Source organism: Periplaneta americana, chromosome 1 (assembly GCF_040183065.1).
Source record: "Periplaneta americana isolate PAMFEO1 chromosome 1, P.americana_PAMFEO1_priV1, whole genome shotgun sequence".
NCBI lineage: Eukaryota > Metazoa > Arthropoda > Insecta > Blattodea > Blattidae > Periplaneta > Periplaneta americana.
Genome location: NC_091117.1, coordinates 29919220 through 29946847, shown reverse-complemented (window position 1 = coordinate 29946847; position 27628 = coordinate 29919220). Strand labels below are relative to the sequence as shown.

Genomic DNA, 27628 nt, shown 5'->3' with positions numbered 1-27628 from the left:
CACTTATAAGATGCTATAATATTATGTTCTATTCATTTAGTGTTCAATATTGCTTTATGAAAAAATAATCACGGTATTTATGCTTTTGTTTTGAAAGTTTGGAAAAGGTATCAGTCCACTCATTTAAAACTTCTTAATGGGCTTACCGTATGAGTTAAGAAGCTAAAACTTTAGAATAAAATGCAGATTTATAATAGGCAATAGCCAAACAATTTTCCTTACCAAAACTTTGGTCTTGCGGACTTGACCTTTTCAAAACCACTGATTCAGTTGTAATCTCCTTTGATAATACCCAGTGTCCTTCATGCAACTCACAAAAAAGACTTCGAGATGACTTGCTCTACGGACGAAATTTCAACTGTCTAAAGTTCTACGATTTAAAAAATGTAAACTTATAATTTAGACCTCTTTGGTCTACTCAACCTACAAAGACGTTATTAAAAAATTTGTTCTACATACATTATTTCCAGTAATGATTAAATCATAACCTGTTTGCTTAATCTGTCAAGTTAAATTTGTGATGGTAGACAAATAACATGGAAAGACTTACAATGCAGTGTAGGCCCTATACTTTCGAGAAACTATTGAAATTTATGAGCAAATGTTGCAGCCAATGGTGGCAAAAATCGGAACTACATATATTATGATGTCATGAAGCCCGATCGGTATTACAGGTATCCATTACATCAATTTTATTATTATTATTATTATTATTATTATTATTATTATTAGTAGTAGTAGTAGTAGTAGTAGTAGTAGTAGTAGTAGTAGTAGTAGTAGTAGTAGTAGTAGTATTTATCAAAATACTCAACAAAGCGCACAATGATTTACTAGTTTAAATGAGATGTTTAATCACAATTTGCATGCTACCTATCGTGAGCTCGCTGGAAAAAGTTGGTAACTACATAGGAAAGCAATGAGACTTTTATCTTTAAGCCCACGATATAGTTTTTGGTTTAACATTATTCATATGAATATAATGATTGAACATTAAACTGAAAAGCAATGACAACATGTTCCCTCTGCCACCTGATCTGTTCACAACGGCGGTCTGTGTTTATTAGATTCAAATGTAACAGGATTGCCAAAGTCTAATTTTATTACTCTAATACGGGAAGTGGAATTTTCGTCACCGGAACTCTCGTCATTGTACCACCTAGTCACTGCAATTTTGTTATCTGGTGTCTTGGCCACTTCGAATTTTTGATCATCCGATACTTTGGCCACCAGTACACATTTTCTTAAAAATAATAATTTATTTTGACAAGTAAAATATCCAAAGGTATAGTGTATAAAATGTTATGTGATTAATGTTTCAAAATTGCCCCACTGTGTCCTTTCCGTTTCACTCTGCAGTAACTGCAGGACAATATAAGGAAGGATGAGGCTTTCCCACGAGAGTGTTCAGGCGCCTGTGTCATGTCTCACGTGTATGGTTAGGAAGATTCTCTCTAGTCCTTATGTACTGCGTGGTCGGGGGAAACATTGGTATCTGTCTGTCTCTACCGCGTCTACGACTTTTCACATAGTTGTCTTTCAAATAGTTAAAGACCGGAATTAATTCATAGATAGAAGTGACTTCCATATCTCCAAAAGCATCATCATCTTCACTTCATGGTTTAGGCTTAGTGCCTGCTCCGTCTTCACATTTTATTCAGTTCCACCTCTTCCTAGGACGTCCGACATCTCTTTTGCCTTTAGGTTGGTATTGTTTTATCAGTGCTGGAATTCTTTCATTATCCATTCGAGACAGGTGTTCTTTCCACTTTTCTTTATAATCTTCAACTTTATCGTTTATGTTGTATATATTTAATTCTTTACGGATATCCTCATTTCTTATCAGATCCTTTGTTGTACATCCCTTTACTCTGCGAAGAAACCTCATCTCTGCAGCCTGTAATTTACTTTTATCTCGTTCTTTAATTATCCATGATTCGCTTCCATATGTCAACACGGGTACTGCCATAGTTTTATAGAACTTTAGTTTTGTTTCTTTTCTAGTTTTATTTTTTAATGTTCTATTTATTGTTCCGCACATCCACTGAAATTTGCTTATTTTCTTGTCAATATCTCTATCTACATCATAAGTTATATTACAACCTAAATAATCAAAATGAGATACTTGTTCTATGGGCTTATTATCAACTATTATTTTTGTACGAATTGGAAATTTACCACTGTGGGCCATTATTTTAGTTTTATGAGTTGATATGCTGAAATTATAGTCTTCTTTTCCTAGTAGGTGTAGTTTGTGAATGGCATATTGCAATTTTTCTTCACTGTCTTGTATTAATGTTACATCATCGGTAAACATTAGAATATTTAAAAATGTATCTTTACTAATCTTTATACCTGGATTCACCTCTATTTTCCATTCTTTAATTAAGTCATCTAGATATACGTTGAAGAGACTAGGTGATAGGCTACAACCTTGTCTGAGTCCTTGATTTATTCTTATTTCTTCTGTTTTCGATGTTCCTGTGTTTATTATTATCTTTGTATCTGTGTAGAGGCATTTTATTATTTCTATCAAATGTGTAGGGTAACCTTTATTATACATTATTTTCCATAATTTGGATCGTTCTACACAATCAAAAGCTTTATCGAAGTCAACGAAAGCTATATGCGTTTCTAGATTGACTTCTCGTCGTTTCTCTAAAAATTTTTTTATACTAAAAATATTGTCACTGCATGAGCGCCCTTTTCTAAAACCCATCTGCTCTTCTTCTAGATTCACTTCAGATATCATTTTTAGGCGATTATTAATTATTTTAGTACATATTTTATAAGTAGTATTTAAAAGGCTTATTCCTCTGTAGTTTTTACAATTATTTCTTTCTCCTTTTTTAAAAAGTGAAATTAGCCTACTTCTGCTACTTTCCAAGTCTTGGGAATTGTGTAACTTCTCCAGCATTCATTTAGTAAATGTAGTAGTCTCAAATGTAGGATTAAACCTCCAAATTTCAATAATTCAGTATTTATGCCATCGGGTCCACAAGCCTTTCTATTTTTCATATTGCCTAGTGCTGTTTTCAGTTCTTCTAATGTAATTGGATCGACCGAGGTAATCTCCAAAAGCAATGACAGCGTACTCGGGCATAACTGCCCGGGCTATACACGAATGAAATTGCGTCCTTAGCTCAGTATTATCTTCTTCCGAGTATTGTCCTGACAGTCCTGTAAACACCTCCAAAAAGCTTGGTCTCGATGAAACAGACAACCGGCTAAGTGAACTCCTGGAAAGGATTTTGTGTAACATTGAAAAACAACCTAACAATTTTATTACGTTAAAAAAAAATAAAAATAAATTTTTGTGGCCAGTGACGAAAATGTAATCGGTGACCATAAGTCCGGTGGCAAAAATTTAATCGGTGACCACAAGTCCGGTGACAAAAACTTAATCGTTGACGAAGTGGTACAATGTCTCTGGTGACGAGAATTCCTAGACCCCTCTAATACCAATACCAATTGAACAAATATGGTTAATATGGCTACTTAATCTTCGACTAAAATTGTAAGTCGGCTACACAAAAGACGATTTTATAAGACAATATTATGAAACTGAAAAATTATATAAATATTGGGTACTCATGATATATATTTAAAATTGTCAGATTGACAACACTATATCAGTTTCTTCCCATCATTCCCATCGGAACATAGCTACCACACACCGCCCACAAAGCGGCAAATTAAGAAACTTCCGTGATAAGAATTAAACCCCCTGGTAACTATCACTAGTGCTATAATGCTTTTCAAGCAACTTAGTTCATACGTCTCACCTTCTTCGTGACTACAATATTTTGTCTGAGCGCATATAATATTTAACTTACCGTAACTAACAGCGACAGAGTCTTAACATTGCAATGAGGCAACGCTGCTTAAACGCGAAAGACTCGTGTTGTTCTGGCGGCTAAAAATCCGCAACCTCCATTAAGTAAGTCGCATGAAAAGGGGTATAGTGGTGATTTTGGTGACTTAGTGATGAGGATACTTATGAAAATGGTGGTGTCTCTGACGCATTCCATGCATACCATGTGAATTAACAAGTTGTGGCTTGATCAATTTAAATTTTTTCTGGCATTTAAGCAGATTTTTATGTAATTTGCACCTTGTGACAGTAAGCCACGTACAGATTTAGACCACTCTTGCGCCGAAGTTGTGTGAGGTTTTATTTTTTTCGCCGTGTCTTAAAGTCATGCTTCTTTTATTTTCGATGCCAGAATCCAGCAAACACAAGTTGTGAGCGTGTAGTAAATGAAAATGAATGCGCTTTATTCCTGTCTAAACAACTTCTCAAAACTGGATTAATGATCTCGGGTATAAGACTTCTATTTCTTATAAAGTAAAAACACAGAAATAAAAAAGTCACAGACCATTAAAGCATAATAAAACATGAACAAACCTTTCACTCAACCATAGTAACCATAAACCAATAATAAGACTTGTTTGCTCTCCGTTATACGGTTGGGCTGCTTGCTTATTTAACGAAATGTGAAAAATTGTTGACAGCCAGTGACTAGTTCTTCTGCCCGGACATAATTTATGTCATAATCAGTTCTCCAAATTGGTTCTATGTTGCGATGTATACAGGAAGCCGATATAAATGTAATAATGTAATACCGCGACCGGAGATATAACTTAGAGGCGGAGCGGCGATAAAACTCGACTGCAGAAAAAGAAATGATGTCGAAATCCTTAAATAAAGACGCTGAGGAGCGCCGCCGTCGCCAGGGGCGCTGAAATAAGGGCGTCATTTCCGACTTCGATTGCCTGTCAATGAGCAGGAATTTGAGAAATCTAACTGCAGCTTAGCTCGGGAGAGATCGTCCGTTAAGCACAAACTCCAGAGGTCGCGCGAGTCTGAAAGATCGCACCATCAGTCTTGCATTCTGACTGATTATTTATGCATGTCCTTCTTGCTCATTATGATTTATTAAATTCGAATTTTTAGTCAGAGTGCTAATTATTTTGCCCATTCCACAACCAATTTTCCAATAATTCAAACTTAGAATTATTTCGGAATATGTATGATAAGAACTTTCTTCTGTTAAATATTAAACTACTACGAAATTAAACTACAACATCGCATACAGAACAAATAACACTCTACAAAAACACCTCAACACACAAACAACACAAACAAACAAATACAACCACACAGGCGTATACAAACTCAAATGTAACACCTGCAACAACTTCTACATAGGACAGACAGGCAGATCATTTCAAACACGTTACAAAGAACACATCACAGCCATAACAAAATTACAAAAAAACCTCCACATATGCAGAACACATCACAAATGCTAACCACACCCACAGAGACATCAACACAGACATGGAAATACTGCACATCCAACCAAAAAGCCAGAAACTCAACACACTAGAACAATATGAAATATACAGACACACGAAAACACACCCCAACGATATTCTCAACACACAACTCAATTTCAAAACACATACACTCTTTGACTCTACACTACGAACGCACCCACACAGGAAACAAGAGGCGCCAAGACCAACAATGACCAGTTCAGAAGATGACCAAAAATAGGTCGAAACATGTTAACAAGGTACGTTAATATTTAACACAAGAAAGTTCCTATCATACATATTCCGAAGTGATACAGTGTTAAAAGTTGTGTAATCAAGATGTTAGAATTATTATCACTAATGGCTGGTTTCTACAAACTCATGAAATAAATTCAAAGAAAATGTTATTCAATCATATGTCTTACATATAGGCCTAATGCAAATTATGCAATTATAAATTTACATTATACTTTAAATTGTTAACGTTTTCGCCATTCTAGTATGGCATCTTCAGACATTGATAATTAAAGATATCATGTGAAAAAAATTACATTGAAACTGTGCTTCAAGATCTTTGTACATACATCAAAATGTATATTGTTGACGTCAATATTAACATTATTAAAAGAATAAAAATCTAGTGCTGCTGATCGATCAAAATCTTTAATCGATTAACTATTTAATTTAATCGATTAATCGAATTTTTATCGATCTGAAAAAATGTTTTAACATTCTGTAATACACACTTATTGTTAAATTTAACTTGTGTTCGGTTATAAAGACTAGGCTTTGGACAAGACTTCGAAACTAGTCAAGCAAGGAAAACGCGATATATTAACATGGTAAAGAAGTTGGAAATTTAAACAGAGAAATGGAAATCCTATACACTCAGGATGCCTAGAACAAGGATACACCCAAACACTAAATTACCGTCCTTTAGGAACAAGATCTTTGGGCCGTTCGCTGAAACGATGGAGTGAGACAGTACAGGCCACCAGGCTTAATACGTGATAAGAAGAAGAAGAAGAAGAAGAAGAAAGGTGCAATAAAAACCTTCAATTTGCTTATACTGTATATAAAAATGCATTAAGTTATAAAACATCCTAATTATTAACAACAAATATTCTTGGGGTCAAAAAGACCCCAAATAAGTAGTATGGAATTCTAGAGCAGCTATGTTTCGAGAGTTAAAAGAGCTAACCTGTTCTCTTCTCTTTTCTGTCAATTCAAGTTTACAATGTCTTGTGATTTTACTAATTGTAAGGCATTTTGTTTTGAAGTGGGTATTTTCATTTGTAATGGTTTGTTTTTGTGGAGGAAGCGTGAAGCATTCCACGCAATTTAATGTATAACCCATTATTTTATTTCCAGTTATTCTAAGTTCTAAGTAAGATGTACAATTAAATGATAATAGTTTAATGACATCCACTTTTTGTGTGCATAAAAATAAAACATGACATCAACTTACTGATACAATTTTAAAACCCGTTGATTGCGCTACGAAATTATGAAATAGTTTCGCACTCTGTTGGTTACGATGAAAGTTTCAAGTCTTAATAATGATATCTGGTTCACTCAATTCTACCGCGAGAACGGTATCTGATGAAATTATAGCTTTCTATAGAATTTTTTTAACTGTGTAATTTTACTTAATTTGAATGCATGTGCATTTGACAAGAATGTAAACAGTGATATTCGGTATTGAATATCCGCAGTTCTGCGGGATAATAGCGCCACTAGCATGGCTCTGTTTCCGATAAATGGAGTTCTGTGTTCAAAGTTTGTCTATCAGCGAGCGAGATAAAAACTTGAAAGGATTTTTTTAAACATAATCGGAAAAAGAGTTTTAACAAAAGCTGCAATACGGCTGCTGTAGATTAGAGATTAAAGTTTGGTAAAAAATAAATTAATGAAACCACAGCCACAAAATTGCAATAATAAAACTCCATTTTAATGCTCATTATTGCAGAATTATGAGAGATAAGTTAACTTTCCAGTTTGATAGATTGGTCTGTTAAAGTATTGGAAAAAGACGAAAGAACTCAGTGTAGGCACAAGCGTGGGTTCATTTAATTCTGTTGAACCTAAATGGCCACAACTGTAGCTTATAACCACAGCAATAACTGCGGTCCAAGGCTCTATAAGAAGATAACAGTTAAATGACCAAACATTCAATTTGCTAATACTCATTATTTTTTTTAATTAATTAAAAATTATTGTTTAGGCAGGCAATATAAACTTCCAATTAGTGTAATATTTGTGTTTTTCATTTTCTATTACTATTTTTGTTTATTAATTAATTAAATACTTGTTTTAAAATTTTGTGGAGTATGTACTCTTTCTGATTTATATAATATATTATTATTGAATTTGGTATTCCCAAGAAACTAGTTCGATTAATCAAAATGTGTCTTAGTGAAAACTTACAGCAGAGTCCGTATAGGCCAGTTTCTATCTGATGCTTTTCCAATTCACTGCGGGCTAAAGCAGGGAGATGCACTATCACCTTTACTTTTTAACTTCGCTCTAGAATATGCTATTAGGAAAGTTCAGAATAACACAGAGGGTTTAGAATTGAACGGGTTACATCAGCTTCATGTCTATGAGGATGACGTGAATATGTTAGGAGAAAATCCTCAAACGATTAGGGGAAACGCGGAAATTCTACTTGAAGCAAGTAAAGAGATGGGGTTGGAAGTAAATCCCGAAAAGACTAAGTATATGATCATGTCTCGTGATCAGAATATTGTACGAAATGGAACTATGAAAGTTGGAGATTTATCCTTCGAAGTGATGGAAAAATTCAAATATCTTCGAGCAACAGTAACAAATATAAATGACACTCGGGAGGAAATTAAACGCAGAATAAATATGGGAAATGCCCGTTATTATTCGATTTAGAAGCTTTTGTCATCTAGTCTACTGTCAAAAAATTTGAAAGTTAGAATTTATAAAACAGTTATATTACCGGTTGTTCTGTATGGTTGTGAAACTTGGACTCTCACTTTGAGAGAGGAACAGCGATTGAGGGTTTTTCAGAATAAGGTTCTTAGGAAAATATTTGGGGCTAAAAGGAATGAAGTTACAGGACAATGGAGAACGTTACACAACGCAGAGCTGCACGCATTGTATTCTTCAACTGACATAATTAGAAACATTAAATCCAGACGTTTGAGATAGGCAGAGCATGTAGCACGTATGGACGAATCCAGAAATGGATACAGAGTGTTAGTTGGGAGGCCAGAGGGGAAAAGACCTTTGGGGAGGCCGAGACGTAGATTGGAAGATAATATTAAAATGGATTTGAGGGAGGTGGGATATGATGAAAGAGACTGGATTAATCTTGCTCAGGATAGAGACCAATGGCGGGCTTATGTGAGGGCGGCAATGAACCTCCGGGTTCCTTAAAAGCCAGTAAGTAAGTAGTATTGTACATAAAACAGCTCCGTTGGAAACGAGCACAGAAAATACTCTACGTTGAGTTATATGTCCATAAATTCAATTCCATAAAGAGCTTGCTTCAGTATTTCTTAAAACTTTTGTAAGACGCCCTTACTTGGAGGCATTCCGTCACGCAATGCGTGTGTGTATATGCGTGCATATGTGGCTGCTCCAATGAGACTAATTTATCACTCCTTCCTGTCCTCTTATCCCGTAACTCAAAGAGTATTCATCATCCGTATCAATTTTGCCCCTTTTCTTTCTTAATTTTGATCGTAAATTACGTTTCTTTACATGTTTAAAGACCGTATTACGCACTTCACATATCCATCCTCTAGATATCCTTTAGCTGTGATAGGCTAGTGGTATTATTATTATTATTATTATTATTATTGTTATTATTATTGTTATTATTATTATTATTATTATTATTATTATTATTATTATTATTATTATTATTATTAGCCACGGAAATTTTACTTGAAGCAAATAAAGGGATAGATTTAGGAGTAAATCCCGAAAAGGCAAAGTATATGATTATGTCTCGTGACCAGAATATTGTACGAAGTAGAAATATAAAAATTGGAGATTTATCCTTCATTTATATAAATGTCACTCGGGAGGAAATTAAACGCAGAATAAATATGGGAAATGCCTGTTATTATTCGGTTGAGAAGTTTTTGCCATCTAGTCTGCTGTCAAAAAATCTGAAATTTATAATTTATAAAACAGTTATATTACCAGTTGTTCAGTATGGTTGTGAAACTTGGACTCTCACTTTGAGAGAGGAACAGAGATTAAGAGTGTTTGAGAATAAGGTTCTTAGGAAAATATTTGAGGCTAAGAGGGATGAAGTTACAGGAGAATGGAGAAAATTACACAACACAGAACTGCACGCATTGTATTCTTCAGCTGACATAATTAGGAACATTAAACCCAGACGTTTGAGATGGGCAGGGCATGTAGCACGTATGGGTGAATCCAGAAATGCATATAGAGTGTTAGTTGGGAGGCCGGAGGGAAAAAGACCTTTAGGGAGGCCGAGACGTAGATGGGAAGATAATATTAAAATGGATTTGAGGGAGGTGGGATATGATGATATAGAATGGATTAATCTTGCTCAGGATAGGGACCGATGGCGCGCTTATGTGAGGGCGGCAATGAACCTGGGTTTCCTTAAAAGCCAGTAAGTAAGTTATTATTATTATTATTATTATTATTATTATTATTATTATTATTATTATTGAATGAATTGATTAAGATAATATGAAAAATTACTTACGTTCATCTTGTATTAATAATCTCACAAAATGTCAAAGGCTTTCTCGAATTCGATGAATACAAGCTTTTAATAACGTTATGTCTGGTATGTCGTGTAAAGCTAAAAGTTTTCTTTATGATGTCTTTAGCTCAGAATGATTACAATCGATAGCCACTTGTTATGGGACAAAAACACATAACAAGAGTTTGCTACATTCGATCAGTGTATCCGGACCGCTTGTTACATTTCGAATTTCTCTATTTAAATCAGTGGACCGTGACGACAATTACCAAGTCGATGGCGGCTATGACAACCGTTGCTGAGTAACTCAAGCACGGGATTATTTTACACAGGCGACGTGAATCTGTGGGGTCTTCTGCGTGGTTACCACGAGTAATTGCTTCAGTACAACAACAGCATGTTATTACCGTCTGTTAAATCATACAATTGCAGTTGCAATTACAACTCTGATTTTGAACTAAGCTTTCCATGTTTCGTGTCATATCACGGATCATTTATAGACGCATTATCATCTGATTTCATTCATTACCCATTACAGTCTCTGTAAGGCGAAATTACTTGATGTGCTGCAAGTAACGAAGCAAGAAAGATGTAGCTATAGCAAGTGTATTTTAAAGAAGATTTAATTCACTTTCAATTTGTTATTTTAGTCATGAATTTATATTTTGGGACAAAATCACAGATTGAATACAATAATAGGTAATAAGCTCAATTAAACTAATTTTAGTTTGTAATAAATGATCATAAAAGCTTTCCAGTTTGGTAGAAAAATAGAGAGCAAAATTGATATAATTAGCATACGCAGACGATTAAGTTTTTTAGGTCAAAACATACATGAAGTTACAATAATCTCTTTACTATTGTATGAAGATTTACAAGGAAATGATATTAATTAATTAATTAATTCTAACAGACAGATAGAATCCCGATCAATAGTAATGAAAATATTGAGTTCATTGGTTGTGCAAATACATGAATAGCCTACTTACTTACTTACTTACTTACTTACTTACTTAAATTGCTTTTAAAGAGCTCGGAGTGTCTTGATTTTGCAAAAGAAAGCCATTAGAATTCTATGTCAATCAAACTATCTTGAACATTGTCGACCTCTTTTCAAACAATCACAGATATTAACTGTCATAAATTTATATATATATATATATATATATATATATATATATATATATATATATATATATATATATATACGACCTAGTCCTTTACACTCGACAAAATATAGACAATTACTCATTAATAGCCAATATACATGATCATGAAATTAGAAATAGTGAACAAATTAATATTCCATACTGTAGATTACATAAAACTAGTACAAATTTTTCTGTCATGGGGATGAAATTACATAATAAGCTTCCCAGTCAACATTATAAGTTACCAACCAATAGTTTCAAAGCTAGATTTTATAATTGGCTTTTAATTAATCCATTCTACTTTATAGATGACTTTCTTAACATAAATTCACACTAAATTGTTTTTTAATAAATATAGTTATTTAGATCAGCTACAATTATTACATAAGAGTGAAGTGTTTTAATTAGTTTTAGAGTTTCAAAATGTTTTGTTTTTTTTATTCTAATTACTGTTTTCAATTATATGTGTATTTTCAAATATATGTTTTTTTTTTGTGACGAAGCCTATCACTGTATGTTTAATGGCTTAATAAATTGAATTGAATTGAATTGAATTGAAATTAATTGAATTTTCGCCCTCACATAAGCCCATCATCGGTCCTATCCTGAACAAGATTAATCCAGCCCTTACCATCATAGTCCCACCTCCCACAAATCCATTTTAACACTATCCTCCCATCTACGTCTCGTCCTCCCCAAAGGTCTTTTTCCCGCCGGCCTCCCAACTAACAACTCATATGCATTTCTGGATTCGCCCATACGTGCTACATGCCCTGCCCAACTCAAATGTCTGGATTTAATGTTCCTAATTATGTCAGGTGAAGAATACAATACGTGTAGTTCTGTGTTGTGTAACTTTCTCCATTGTTCTGTAACTTCATCCCTCTTAGCCACAAATATTACCCTAAGCAACTTATTCTCGATGGTTGAAAACAGTTATATTACCGGTTGTTGTGTATGGTTGTGAAACTTGGACTCTCACTTTGAGAGAGGAACAGAGATTAAGGGTGTTTGAGAATAAGGTTCTTACGAAAATTTTCTGGGCTAAAAGAGATGAAGTTACAAGAGAATGGAGCAAGTTACACAACGCAGAACTGCACGCAATGTATTCTTCACCATTAAATCCAGACGTTTGAGATGGGCAGGGCATATAGCACGTATAGGCGAATCCAGAAATGCATATAGAGTGTTAGTTGGGAGGCCGGAGGGAAAAAGACCCTTGGGGAGACCGAGACGTAGATGGGAGGATAATATTAAAATGGATTTGACGGAGGTGGGATATGAAGATAGAGACTGGATTAATCTTGCACAGAATAGGGACCGATGGCGGGCTTATGTGACGGCGGCAATGAACCTGCGGGTTCCTTAAAAGCCATTTGTAAGTAAGTAAGGATGTGAGAACTAATGGTAATATAACCTGTTTTATAAATTCTAACTTTCAATTTTTTTTTTCTAAGCAGACTGGATGACAAAATCTTGTCAACCGAATAATGGCAGGCATTTCCCATTCATTTAGCGTTCTGCCCAAGGGCAGGTCTTCCGCTGCAAACCCAGGTTTTTTTCAGTCTTTCCTATTTTCTGCCTTCCTCTTCGTTTCCTGATATGGTCCATATTTCTTAATGTCGTCTATCATCTGATATATTCTTCTGCCACGAACTCTTCTCCCGTTCACCATTCCTTCCAGTGCATCCTTCAGTAGGCAGTTTCTTCTCGCCAGTGACCCAACCAATTTTATATATATAGGGTTGTTTCGTACAGAATTTTTTTCAATTATAAATACAAAATAAATATTTCTTACGCATTTATCAGAACAAATATTACAAATCACGTCATTCTTGTAAACTCTTTAAGAACTGTAGGAGTATGTGAAATTGAACTGTAAAGAATCAAGTTGCTAGAAGTCGTGTGTTAAGTGTGTAAGAATAATATAATTTTAGTTAAAAATTGAAAAAAAAATCTGTACAAAGTAACTAAGGAATTAATAACACATTTTAGCTTCAGAATACTATTCACTAAAGATTTTTTTTGATCCTACAGAATGTATCTGTTATGGTAACAATTAATATTAGAGTAAAAAATTCGCTCCGGGGCCAGGGATCGAACCCGGGTCCTTGGTTCTACGTACCAAGCGCTCTCACCATTGAGCTACTCCGAAGTCCAATCCACAGCACCGGATCTAACTCGCCTCCTTCAGTGTTTTCGATTCGGTGCTGTGGATTGGACTTCGGCGTAGCTCAATAACTCCTCGTGAATCACCTTGTATATTGCATATGGCTTATTTCTCTTCTGTTAAACCAACTTAAAAAACGTAATTAGCTCAGAGGAAGTATATTTCTAAAATGTACACGAAGGTTCCTACAAAGCTGCACCTTTCAGAAACATGGCTAAATACTGAAATTCGAGGTTAGGCCTTCGAGCCACGCGATACCCCCTAAATATTAACAACATGCAACCCTTTTGTAGTAGATAAGGGGTGGAAACGATCAGAATTAATGAAAACAGATCCAGGATACGGTTCTAAGTGACCAGTTGAGCACATCTGGAGGCAGATATGCGACCTATACAAGCCGAGGCATTTAAACGCCATTTAGTGGCTATTATCAAAAACCCTTGAATAGCATAGCTATAATAAGCAGGCTATTTCTGTGCAGGGGCCCGGCTCGTTCCCTCTCCCCCGCTGCTTCTGGTGCGCATTATGAAAAGCAATTCTATTATTTACAAGACATAATATACCTAGGCTATACACTGCTCTACTTAATTATGACTAAAATACTTGTATAAATCGTACGTTAATGAGTTCGTTCTGTTGGTTGAAATCATTATTGATAATAATTATGGTGTTCGATACTAAGAAAGCATTTTACAGGCCAATTATGTTTAAACGCTTTCATAATAGCATACTCAATTAAGTACACAGAAGGTCAATCATGTCTCTAGAAATAAATACTATAATGGTTATATTTCCATTGGAACCAAGTTCGATTCCAAAGAAGATAGTGGGCACTCATCTCCTTTCTACATAGACTGGTGAACGTTTCTAGTCACAGGTTCATTTTTTGCTGTCATTTTTAATCTGATCATTTAACGACAATATATCGGCTAGAGACTGTGTACCATCGATGGAAATGATGATAGTGATATGGTATTTGGCGAGATGGGACCGAGGATTTGCTACAGATGACGACATTCGCCTTATTATTGACGAAAACCTCTGGAAAACCCACTCTCGAGCGCTATACTGAGCTACGCCGGTGGTTTAGTTTAGTGGCAAACTTATTTGAAATTTCGACGTGATAATGTTGTTTAGTTTCCTCGTCCTTTAATTTCAGGATATTGAATCTACTAATATTAACTTGTTGCCCTACTCGCTTGGCTACTGATAGTCTTTCTCTTAAATCTCCAATGGATAAATCGCAATATAGCGAACGCCAGAAGGGGAAGTTATCCCCACCCACATGAAATGTGCATTCGACTCAACACTCTCCTATCACGTAGAATGTCTGATGAGCTAGTAGGGGAAAAGTGGAAGGGGTCGTGGGCGGAGCTTCTACGTTCGCTATATTGCGATTTGCCCTCTCCAATAATTACCAAATAATGGTCAGAATTACAGTCTGTCCCCCTGAAAGTTCGAATGTCTGTTATAATAGTATGTCTTCGTTTATTTAGATGAGATCTATTTGATTGTGTGTCAATCCATCTGGAGAAGTCCAAGTTTATTTTTGTATATTTTATTTTTTATTTGATTGAGTTATTTTACGACGCTGTATCAACATCTAGGTTATTTAGCGTCTGAATGAAATGAAGGTGATAATGCCAGTGAAATGAGTCCAGGATCCAGCACCGAAAGTTACCCAGCATTTGCTCGTATTGGGTTGAGGGAAAACCCCAGAAAAAACCTCAACCAGGTAACTTGCCCCGACCGGGATTCGAACCCGGGCCACCTGGTTTCACGGCCAGACGCGCTGACCGTTACTCCACAGGTGTGGACTATTTTTGTATATCCTTATGGGGAAATGCACTTTTGACAATTAAATTTTTTGATGTGGTAAAGTTGACTAACCTAACTCCATTGTTATTAGCCTACTAGTAACGTGTAGGCTCTCTTTTCCAATAGTCGGTTTAAAAATATCCTCCCGTCCTACTTTAGCATTGAAACTCCCCAATTAAATTGTCATGTGATATCTAGATAAATGATCAAAAGTGTGCTCCAAAGAAGTAAATAAATAAGCCCCAAAAATATTATTTATTTTCCTGACGAAGCTCTAGGCTTATAAAGCTACGTACAGTGAACCATAATAATGATGATGATGATGATAATAATACTAATAATAATAATAATAGTAATAATAATAGACTAATAATAATAATAATAATGATAATAATATAATATACTTGAACTATAAAATATCAATGAAGAAAAGACTTTCATTAATGACCTTGTGATAAGCTGGTTTCATTATTTTTTTCAGAAACAGGAGCTTCGTTGCTAGGCGGAGATCCGGTGAGGTTGCAGCATTTACCCCCTGGCCACCCTCATCACCCACCCCCGCCGCCAGTAAGATGTACCCTGAGGAAGCACAAGCCGAACAGGAAACCTCGGACGCCGTTCACGACGCAACAGCTGCTATCACTGGAGAAGAAGTTCCGGGAGAAGCAATACCTGAGCATCGCAGAGCGAGCCGAGTTCTCTTCCTCCTTGCACCTCACCGAGACGCAGGTCAGTCTCGAACTTCAATTCAATCTCTGGTATGAATAATTATTGTCATAGAGGATAACCAGTTCTATTCCTTTCTACACCTCATCGATAAACGAGTCACTTTTTGCACTTTACGTCAATCTCTAGTACAGAGCGATCCAGAAGTCGCGCACATCTTAATAATACGTTCACATATATTTACAAAGATGAATTTATTACGTTTACTTACATCAATTTTCACATGAGTTACATCATTTTTCACAACATATGCTGAAAATGGCAGCCCCGTTCAGTAATGCATGTACGAATTCTTTTTACAATGTTTGCGGCCACTTTTTTGAGCACGCGTACAATGATGTTGTTAATATCCGTTGTTATGTTCTTCTTTAATTCCTCCAGAGTGTGCGGCCTGTTTTTGTATACCCTTCCTTTAAGATAACCCCACAGGAAGAAATCTGGGGACGTCAAATCGGGGGAACGTGGGGGCCATAATCCTTGAGAAATGATACGCTCGCGAAAAAACTCGCGCAAAAACTGCATGCTTTCATTAGATGTGTGACATATGGTACTGTCCTGCTAGAACCAACAATCACAATCATCACTGTCAAGAAGCTCTGATCCGCATTCTCTAAAACGTCGTCCACACCTGTGGAGTAACGGTTAGCGCGTCTGGCCGCGAAACCAGGTGGTCCGGGTTCGATTCCCGGTCGGGGCAAATTACTTGGTTGAGGTTTTTCCTCAACCCAACATGAGCAAATGCTGGGTAACTTTCGGTGCTGGACCTCGGACTCATTTCACCGGCATTATCACGTTCATCTCATTCAGACGCTAAATAACCTAAGCTGTTGACAAAGCATCGTAAAATAACCTACTAAAATCTAAAACGGCGATTAATCTCGTTATGGTCGAATTGTTAGGCACTTTTATCTACGAAATTCGTCTACAACACGTGCATAAGAATAACTGGAAAAATAATGTTCAACAATGAAAACTCGTTGCTCTTGGGAAAACGACATGTTTGCCGAGCAATAAACAAAGGACTACTGCAAATGTCAGTGTATACATACACATCACAATGACGTCTAGGTTTGTTGCTGTTAATACAATGATGCTATCAACACTTTTCAACTGGACTACTCAGTATATAGACACTAGAATTTTAATGTGCGCGATTTTTGGATTGCTCTGTATAAGTTCTCATAGAGCGTGATCAGTTGTCTTTATTTCTACACCTCATCGATGCCCAAGTCAATCGCCAAACTTTAATTCAATATCTAGGATACAACTTGTTACACAGAGTGCCCAGGTTTCCTTCTTCATCCTAACTTTTCCATTATTAACAAGTATAAGTTACCATAATTCTGGAGTTATCTATTTACCAATCAATTATGTTACATACTTCATAGAAAAGTTATTGATTCTAAAAATCTTGTCTCGACATAACATCTGGATCTTAGAGTTATCAGTGTTGTCACAATGTAGTAATAGTAGTTCATAAAATCTGTTATTTATATTGTATGACGAAATCTGAAAGCAATAACGAACCAAACAAATAAATCAACAAACTGACCCCTCATTTTGCTCTTGCAGGTGAAGATATGGTTCCAGAACAGAAGAGCCAAAGCGAAGCGATTGCAAGAGGCGGAGATCGAAAAGCTGCGCCTGTCGGCGAGGCCCTTGCTGCCCCCGTCGTTCGCCCTGTTCGGAGGCCCAGGTGCCCACGGCGGGCACCCCGGAGCGGGGCTCATGCCTCCCCTGTTCGCGGCAGCCATGGCAGCAGCTGCGGCTGGCAGAGGTCCCCCTCACCTGGGACTGCTGGCGCACGGAGCGGGACACCAGCCCGGACTCATGGGGGCTCTGCAACACCAGTAAGGGCCTCACAGCCCCTTCTTCTCATTCTCTCTTACTCTCGAATCTACGGCTGCAAGTTCTTCAAGAGTGTATGGACATACGACGTGTGACCCACTCTAGTGAAATATCGTGACAGTGATCTGCGAAAGAGTGCCATTTATTATTTACGTCCCGGTATTATTATTATTATTATTATTATTATTATTATTATTAATTATATCCTGACTATTTTAGATTCATAATTTTATGAATTTATGACAAGTGGGTGAACCAGTTTTACCCTTCAACGAAGACTAGTCAAATTGTTTTTAATTCTTCACGTCACAGTCGTTTCACCCTGATATTAAAGCTATACTGAGGCCAATACTGATGACGTACTGTACAAATGTTGCCATATTTAGCGATAAGTCGCTAAATCTAGGGAATTTTGAATCAATCTCGGCGACAAATTTTGTAAAATACGATTAGCGACTTTTCTGCGGATTTTTATATTTGTCCACTTTTTTCTTTCTTTTAAGTTAAAACATTCAACTGAAGTAGTACTTACTTACTTACTGGCTTTTAAGGAACCCGGAGGTTCATTGCCGCCCTCACATAAGCCCGACATTGGTCCCTATCCTGAGAAAAATTAATCCATTCTCTATCATCATATCCCACCTTCCTCAAATCCATTTTAATATTATCTTCCCATCTACGTCTCGGCCTCCCTAAAGGTCTTTTTCCCTCCGGTCTCCCAACTAACACTCTATATGCATTTCTGGATTCGCCCATACGTGCTACATGCCCTGCCCATCTCAAACGTCTGGCTTTAATGTTCCTAATTATGTCAGGTGAAGAATACAATGCGTGCAGTTCTGTGTTGTGTAACTTTCTCCATTCTCCTGTAACTTCATCCCTCTTAGCCCCAAATATTTTCCTAAGAACATTATTCTCAAACACCCTTAACCTATGTTCCTCTCTCAAAGTGAGAGTCCAAGTTTCACAACCATACAGAACAACCGGTAATATAACTGTTTTATAAATTCTAACTTTCAGATTTTTCGACAGCAGACTGGATGATAAAAGTTTCTCAACCGAATAATAACAGGCATTTCCCATATTTATTCTGTGTTTAATTTCCTCCCGAGTATCATTTATATTTGTTACTGTTGCTCCCATATATTTGAACTTCTCCACCTCTCAACTGAAGTAGTGCACTTCTTAATTTTAGAAGAGGCATGGGTACATGTTGAGTAGTCTAATGATTCATACGTGAAAGCCCTGATCTCATATATTTGTGATCAGTGATCAGGGTTGAAAGATGCTGATTCAATGATTCTCACGGGTTAGGTCTCTCTCTCAATGCTACTGCTTCAACACCCATAAACGGTGGCAACTTTGATTGACACGTGACGAGTCTCGAGTTGCAGCTGATGTAATCTTGGTTCTTCCTCGCAACGCGGAGATTTTCCACTTCGAACAGACCCGAGGCAATTGAGTTTTGGAATTTTGTGGCGATATTCGTATGAAGCAAATGAGATTGTAGTTTTTGCTAATTGTAATATATTTAATATATATTTAAAAAGTGATAAAATTTGCCAGAAAATATAGTAACTTAACAATGATTGAATCAAGTGCAGTGTATTCATAATCAGCTGTTCCCACATCTTCCACCTCAACATCACAGCTATTAACAACACAACCAGACTCCGCAGAAAAGGGTGACGACGAGAAAATGATATTTTTCTCCGCATATGTATGTTTTTTTTATGTTTATTTAGTGATATTTATTATTAATTTTTAGCGACATTTCTGGGAATTTTTTTAACAAACTTTGGAGAGATTTAGCTACTTTTTGCTGAAAAGTTAGCGAGATTATAGGGCGACATGTTGGCAACAGTGTACTGTACAGTATATTATATACCGGACGCTACTGATTTCTCTCATCTCATTATGCGTTTTCTCACTTCCCTCCAGAGCTAGGAAGTTGGTATCGAAACTGTTGAGTTGTGTGAGCTTGGACTATATCTGTACCGAATGCAAAGTAGTAGCGCAGCTCTCCATGTCAGTGAACCAGAACGACAAACTTGTACAGCCGGTGGTAACCAAACATGTGTTCCAATTATCCACGGTCTTAGAACAAGAAAATAATAAACGAATAATATAAAAAAACATAATTTGTAATTATAAACTTCGTAACTCCCAATCTAAAATAATTTAGCCATACATATAAAAATACCAAGGGGCCGATTTCATCAACATCCAACAATTATTGTAAATAATAAATTGTAATTTAACTTAAATTCGGAAGTTAAATCGTATTTATTTCGTTTGCAATTCACCAAACTAATACGCATTTAAAATAGAGTCAATTAATTTAGTTCCCAATTAAGTCATCACGGCCTTCGGGATCATAGTAATTTGTTTTACTCAGTTATTTAACGACGTTGTATTAACTACGAGGTTATTTAGCGTCGATGGGATTGGTGATCGCGAGATGGTATTTAGCGAGATGAGGCCGAGGATTATCCATAGATTACCTGACATTTGCGTTACGGTTAGGGAAAACCTCGGAAAAACCCAACTAGGTAATCAGCCCAAGCGGGAATCGAAACCGCGCCCGAATGCAACTCCGGATCGGTAGGCAAGCGCCTTAGCCGACAGAGCTACGCCGGTGGCTATCATAGTAAAATCTAATTTCGAAGGCCATATGCCTTGTTAATGTAAGCAGTGACCTATATCGTGAGTTCATTTGTTATATTACGACAATGAAATATCAGCATAAACAGAGGTAACCTCAAAACACACTAAAATCATCGAAACCAAAAGGCGGATGGGTAGGCTTTAAAAAAAAAGAAGAAAGGTTGGAAATAAGTTGAAAGAGATTTAAATGCAAAAAACCGCATCCCAATGTCTTCAGCAATACCGGAGACAAAATGGAATAATAGTAGATGCAGCAAGCAAAATTGAAACACTTCATGGATTTGTGCTATTCCAACGTCTTCAAATGTAATATTAGGCCTACATGATTATCCATATTACTTTAGTTGCCGTATTTAAACGTTTCTTCAATAAATGCATCATTTAAATAACATTACTAAGTACTTAACTATGAGTTATAAACTCTAAATCAGCTTCTGTACTATTCAAAATATACAATGCTTATGTCTTGCGTACACTAAACCGAATTTGCAAATTTTTTCTTCCATTGTATTAAAATAATCTCCTCTTTCGGAAATTATCCTCCCCCGTTTTGGTAATAATCATCATTTTCAAATATCAAGTCCATCTTTGTCCTCGCCATGATTAAAATTATTGCCGTTAATGCAGGATTAATTATTTAAATGACCAAATATTGACCAATTAACTTAAATGTAGTTTAATGAGACTTTAAAGCCCAATTTATGTTGGTGAAATGCACTGTCTCTTTAAATGTCAATAAAAAAAAACTTTAAGTAACAATTAAGGTTAAATAAGTTTGGTGAAAACGGCCCTAAGTGTTGCTACAATTATGATTCTAGCCTCATTATAATAAACAACAATGAACATTTTCATTTTACCAAAGGAAATACTCCTTTTATGTTCAGAAAAAGAAACAGTATTTGTACTCTGAAAATATTAATTCTATGTCACAAGATGTTGCTAGAGCAAAATTGAAATATGATACAGTATTTCTTACTATCATCAGGTGAACAACAACTTTGTGAATTTAATAGTGTATCTCGTATGTGGCACATAATATTAAACCCATAATTGTATTCAAGAAAATTTTTCATTTTTATTGTAATGACAGCTAGGAAGTTCGTATCGTAATTCTGATGTTCAATGAACTTGGATTGTAACACAACTGAATGCATAGTAGCACAGCAGCACGAGACGTCAATAAACCAGCAAAACAAACAAGAATCGACGGCCGGTAAATAAACTTGTCTTTCAACCAACATTTTACGAAGAATAATCCGGGAAAAACAAACATGTAACACACTCCTGCTTGCATAATTATTTAATACCAGATTAGTTTACTTTTTTTGGAATCATGAATAATATTAACATTACGTAAATAATACAATAATAAGAGAATAACTCATTTTGTTCAAAACTTAAACTATTAATATAAATTAGCAATATTCTTCAAATTATTCACGACTGTACACAGCTCCACAGAATGATACTATGCGTTGTTTATGTGAACTGCGTATCGTCTGTAGGGCGCGGCAGGGCGAGGCGCAGGTGACATTTATACTCCACGCTGTACTCAACTGAAATCTACTGTTTTGGTACAAACTTGCTACATACGTTTCCCTCCAATTCACTTTTGTTTTTATCTTTTTTTCCCTATTTCTTCCTCTCTGTTTTCACCTTTTCAATCGTTCTCCCTTCCTTTCTCTCCACAATCATTATTAATACATTTTTTCTAACCTACCCACTTTTGTTTCCTTTTCTTATTTCTGTATTTATTTCTCTTTCTTTCTCCTGTCTTTTACATGCCTTTATTTAATTTTGTCTATTTTTTATCGCTAACTCTAGACCAGTCCTGTTTTCATTTTGGTTCTTGCCTGTAACTTACAAATTCTCTTAGACACGTTATGGTGGGGATGCTACCTCTATAGGTTTATATTTGCTTCTTCAGTTCTCTGCAGCTATTTGCTGCTCCTACTCCAAAGAGTTCACCTAGCGTTTTTCTCTTACTACTAGTGACGAATTATTGAAGAGAAAAACTGCATACGAACTCTATTCATATTCTGGCCTCAGTTTTATTTTAAAAGTACATAAGCAAGCTAATGAGCAGAAGAAACTGAATACCAGCCTAGAAGAACGTTGTATGTTAAGCAAGCAACATAAAAAATTTGCTAATTGACAAATGCATTATTTTTATGCCAGACATAGTCATTTGTTACAGAATATAAACCTAAAACTTACTACATACCAATATTGAGAACAAATTTTACTTTACAAATATAAATGCACGAAATGCTCTTCATTTACTGTTACACAATTTGTTACATACAACGTTCTTACAGACAGATATTAAGGAAAATGTAACTTACCACCTTATTCGTTTTCAGTTCTCTCTCAATAATACGATTATTTTTAAGGCGGGGAACTAGCAGATCAAGAATCAGCTGTTAATTAAATTCTTAAGCTCTGCAAATTGAAGTGGTAAAACACTATTTGAGTTATTGACTTTTGCATTGCATCATCAAGTGTGCAGTTATTTTATTTTATGGTCGAAGTAAGAATTTGATATCATGTGAAATCTCTGTGGCTGTGAAGTGTTAGAAAAGTATTTCCCTGTGGCAGAGGTTAGAAATCATACTTAAGTTCCGTCATATTATGTTTCCTATACTAATACATTTGAATACAAACTGGAAATAATTTTGTAAATGACGATTTCTGAAACGAAAATGTGTTTCCGAATGGTAACTGTAAACATATATAAAAAAGACATCTATATTATGGAAAAATAATATTATATGGTTATTATAATGTACCTAACTAAAATTGGTAAAAACAATATTATATTCTAAACAAACTGAGCAATCAAGAAGAAATAAGCGGCTATGCAATGTGTTAAGAACGGGATTCAGTTATTCCTTGCTAAAACAATTAATGCTTCCATTATTATGAACAGGTTGCGGATTTTGATGACGTCATATTTTTTTCTTTACATCCTTTGCAATGCCCATAAATACAGTATATAAATGAATACGAGCTGCTGGTTACAGAAATGGTTTTACTGTAAATCTTCAAACAAGATTTGGTTTTGTGCACTGTTATTATTTATTATGAATATGGTAGAAACTTCACTACGGGATCAAGATGATTTCGGTCAAAAATGCATTTGAGAAACTCTCTTTGTACAATGTTTTCTTATCGTGCATCAATTAAGACGTTTAAAGAAAGTGCTTCAGTTCATTATAAAATGAAATCGGGAAAACGAAGAATTAATGATATTCAGTTTGCAGAGATTCTTCATGGAAGCCAAAATCTAGATGGAGAAAACCCACTTTCAGAATGTAGTATTAATGTGTTAACCAAACGCTTGCAAATGTCATACAGAACTGTTTGGAAAATTTTACGCAAACTTATGAAAATGTATCCTTATAGACTAAAATGATGTTTTAATTTAAGGAAGTTGAGTATGACTGTCATGTAAATTCAACCGGAATTATTATCTGAAATACTATGGAGTGACAAGACCCACTGGAAACAGACAAACCACGTGCAGACACACTCTACAGCCGCTTATAGCCACTTAGATCATTGCGATTGCTCAATTTCTTTGGCCGTTATATCAATTTCATCTAACGTTAGTTACTTTGTAATAACAACCCTATGGAATCGGAGTTATTTATACTCTGATAAAAATCAGATAACAACTAATCTCAAGGAAACTAGAGCTAATCCTATCCTTGTATTTCGCTAGTGAATAAAATGAAAATAACAAGCATTACAAAAATATTACTTCGCTTTACTACACATATCTCTTCAGTTTTAATAATGATAATATTAATACAAGCTTAGTCATACAAAATGATGCACATTTTGTGGAATGGATATTGCGTTACTGAACCGGGCCTGAATCTCACAAGAACAAACAATATAATTTGTAGTCTTCGAAGAAATGATAATGGGGAATTGTTTCTAGGGCTAGTTCTCTTTTCTCTGCAATCGTAGCTAATGAATTCACCTTTCACATCACCGGTCAGGAAGACATAAGTGAAACGCGCTCTGTAACATCACAAACTAAGTTATAAAGACCTAAAATATTTGGAGTTGGTATAATATAATTCCAAAGAAAAATGATGATGATGATGATGATGATGATGATGAAAATATTATGTTTTATTTAACGGCGCTCGCAACTGCAGAGGTTATATCAGCGTCGCCGGATGTGCCGGAATTTTGTCCCGCAGGAGTTCTTTTACATGCCAGTAAATCTACTGACATGAGCAGCCGCATTTAAGCACACTTAAATGCCATCGACCTGGCCCGGGATCGAATCCGCAACCTTGGGCATAGAAGGCCAGCGCTATACCAACTCGCCAACCAGGTCGACGACGACGATGATGATAATGATAATGATAATAATAATAATACTTACTTACTTACTCACTGGCTTTTAAGGAACCCGGAGATTCATAGCCGCCCTCACATAAGCCCGCCATTGGTCCCTATCCTGAGCAAAATTAATCCATTCTCTATCATCATATCCCACCTCCCTTAAATCCATTTTAATATTATCTTCCCATCTACGTCTCGGCCTCCCTAAAGGTCTTTTTCCCTCCGGCCTCCCAACTAACACTCTATATGCATTTCTGGAGTCGCCCATACGTGCTACATGCCCTGCCCATCTCAAACATTAAGTTCCTAATTATGTCAGGTGAAGAATACAATGCGTGCAGGTCTGTGTTGTGTAACTTTTTCTATTCTCCTGTAACTTCATCCCTCTTAGCCCCAAATATTTTCCTAAGCCCCCTTATAATAATAATAATAATAATAATAATAATAATAATAATAATAATAATATACTGTTTCAACTAAATTAGCTACGAAAATTCTATATAATTTAGTTAGGCCTAATTCTTGATCATCACATTTCATATCACTTCAATTAGAATTTTATTTGACAGGTGTATATTGAAGATCAAGATTCATGAGAGGCAGATCTAGAGGGTGATATTGTTGTTATATTTTCTGATACATGAAAGTAGCTGGAAATAATACGATTTTATTTCCCATTACTGTTACTTACACAGTTTATGTAGGTTTTGTGCCAAGCTTTGTAATTCGAGGCGTAGAAACCAGAAGTGGTGTAAATAATTTATTTAACCCAGTTAAGACTGACGTCCTACATATAGGACACCGGACGTTTCACACAAATATGTTAATAACAATGACTATGGCAGACTAAATATAAGAAAAAAAATTGGAGGCAATTTATAACACATAAGGATTATGGTATCATGATTGCCGACTATGAAAATGTTACACAGCAATGTTAAAAAAATAAAACGTCCGGTTCCTATATATAGGACGTCAGTCTTATCTGGGGGCTAACATGATAAAAGATTATTTTTTATATATTTTTAGTGAAACGGTCAATTGTCTTGAACATATTAGTAATCTGTGTAATCAGTGGTAAGTACGAAGTAATTATGAATTTCTATCTTACGCTGTATTTTACAGAACTTTTATTTTAACAATCATATATAATTCTTTACTTACACCATATTTATTTTCAGCGGTTCATTTATAACCCGGAGATCTAATTACACAATAGTTGGCACAACATCCATTTCATGTCATAATTTCGTTATTTTTAATGTAAAAGATGATTTATTAAAATTGAAGAGATTTATACAATATTTCTACGTGAACTAATTCAATCACACGGACATTTCTCAACTATTTTTCTCATAATAGTTACATTATTTATTTAATAAACACACTATCATACGTTTCCAGCATATTCGATAAACTGCTAGGTTTCTTCTTAATTGATCACTGCCTTTCCAATCGAATGAGGAAAATGGGAGGGAAAGTAACTCAAACATACGAAAGAAACGTTTCTGCAATGGGATTTACGATTGTAGTAAAGTAACTGTGTGAGCTCCAAGCCGTTAATCACTTCTCTCGCTCCGTCTGTCGTTATTCCATTGCAGAAACCGAGAGAAATTTTGAAAGGAAAAAAGTCGAATATTACAAAGAGATTAACAAAAAAAAACCTAATGAAACTGATTCATTTATACTGCGATTATAGGCCTATATTCTTATATTTCATCAACACAAGTATTCTTCGAATAATATGACATTATACTTACAAATATGCTTAATATTTTGAGGAGAAAAATTCGCTCCGGCGCCGGGGATCAAACCCGGATTCTTGGTTCTACGTACCAAGCGCTCTGACCACTGAGCTACGCCGAATTCAATCTACAGCACGGATCGAACTCTCCTCCTTCAATGTTTACCTTTGTGGCCTGACTTCAAGTTAGGCATACATGTGTTGACGTATATGTCCAATGTCAACTGCCTGTAGGACAAATTAATAAAACTATAATATGATTATTTCTAGTTTTTTCTTATTTTTGTAATATTACAATGAATATAATGTCACTTTATTCGAAGAATACTTACTCAGTATGCTAAGTCAGTTCATGAAAATATATAGGCCTACCATAGTCTACACATTAATAAAAATAACTGTATTACAAAGTGCAAGTTTTGATCTTAATTCTATCAATATTTCAACGAAATATCCTACGACTGTGTCAGTACCACGTTTACATTTCCTAGTCGCAGGTTAACTTGGTTATTTATTCAAAAGATCAGTTCTCGAAACGGATCTAATTTCAATTTCTATCCAACATAAGACGAATGATATTCCTAAGTGGTTAGGAAATTACACGATACTAAATTCTGTGTGAAGGAAAGGAAAGTTTAGGTGTGAAGGTGAGAGATAAAATAAAACTATAGCCGGGAAGGCGAGAGGTGAGCAATGACCTTGAGGTGCGCAGAACATTTTTTTATGATAAAAGACACTGAATTCTTCCCCTATCGCGCAGTTCACATCTTGCCTTCTCAGTTATAACTACCAGCATATAGTCTGCCTCAAAGGTTTCCATATAATATATGAACTGAGTATTACCAAATTAAGAATAATTGTGTTGATATCTGCATGTGCTAAACTGAAGCTTATATAGCCTACGTAATGACAGTTGTATGGTGAAGAATTATTTATAATTGAAGTGTCGTTGAATGTGTGATTTGGCAGACGAATAAGAGATTTTAAGGGACCAGAAAACTGAAGTGGATAATTCGTATGAAGAAGTCAACAATGTGAAATGTGCAGAATCCCTGTCATTCCATAAAACACTTTTAGAACTTGTATCGGAATTTATTTTT

At 35.5% G+C, this 27628-nt stretch overlaps 1 protein-coding gene and 1 long non-coding RNA gene across 2 annotated transcripts in view; one reads left to right on the top strand and one right to left on the bottom strand.

Annotated features, from left to right (window-relative positions):
* The window catches only part of LOC138694391 (homeobox protein MSX-1-like), an 86506-nt gene extending 65925 nt beyond the window's left edge, over positions 1-20581 (top strand). Inside the window, exons 2-3 of the mRNA XM_069818083.1 lie at positions 15663-15910; positions 17480-20581. Coding sequence (XP_069674184.1) covers positions 15663-15910; positions 17480-17761 — 530 coding nt within the window. The 3' untranslated portion in view covers positions 17762-20581. The remainder of the gene's footprint in view (positions 1-15662; positions 15911-17479) is intronic.
* LOC138708976 (uncharacterized) overlaps positions 1-27628 on the bottom strand; it is a 657561-nt gene that overhangs the window by 228320 nt on the left and 401613 nt on the right. The gene's annotated exons all lie outside the window — the stretch shown is intronic.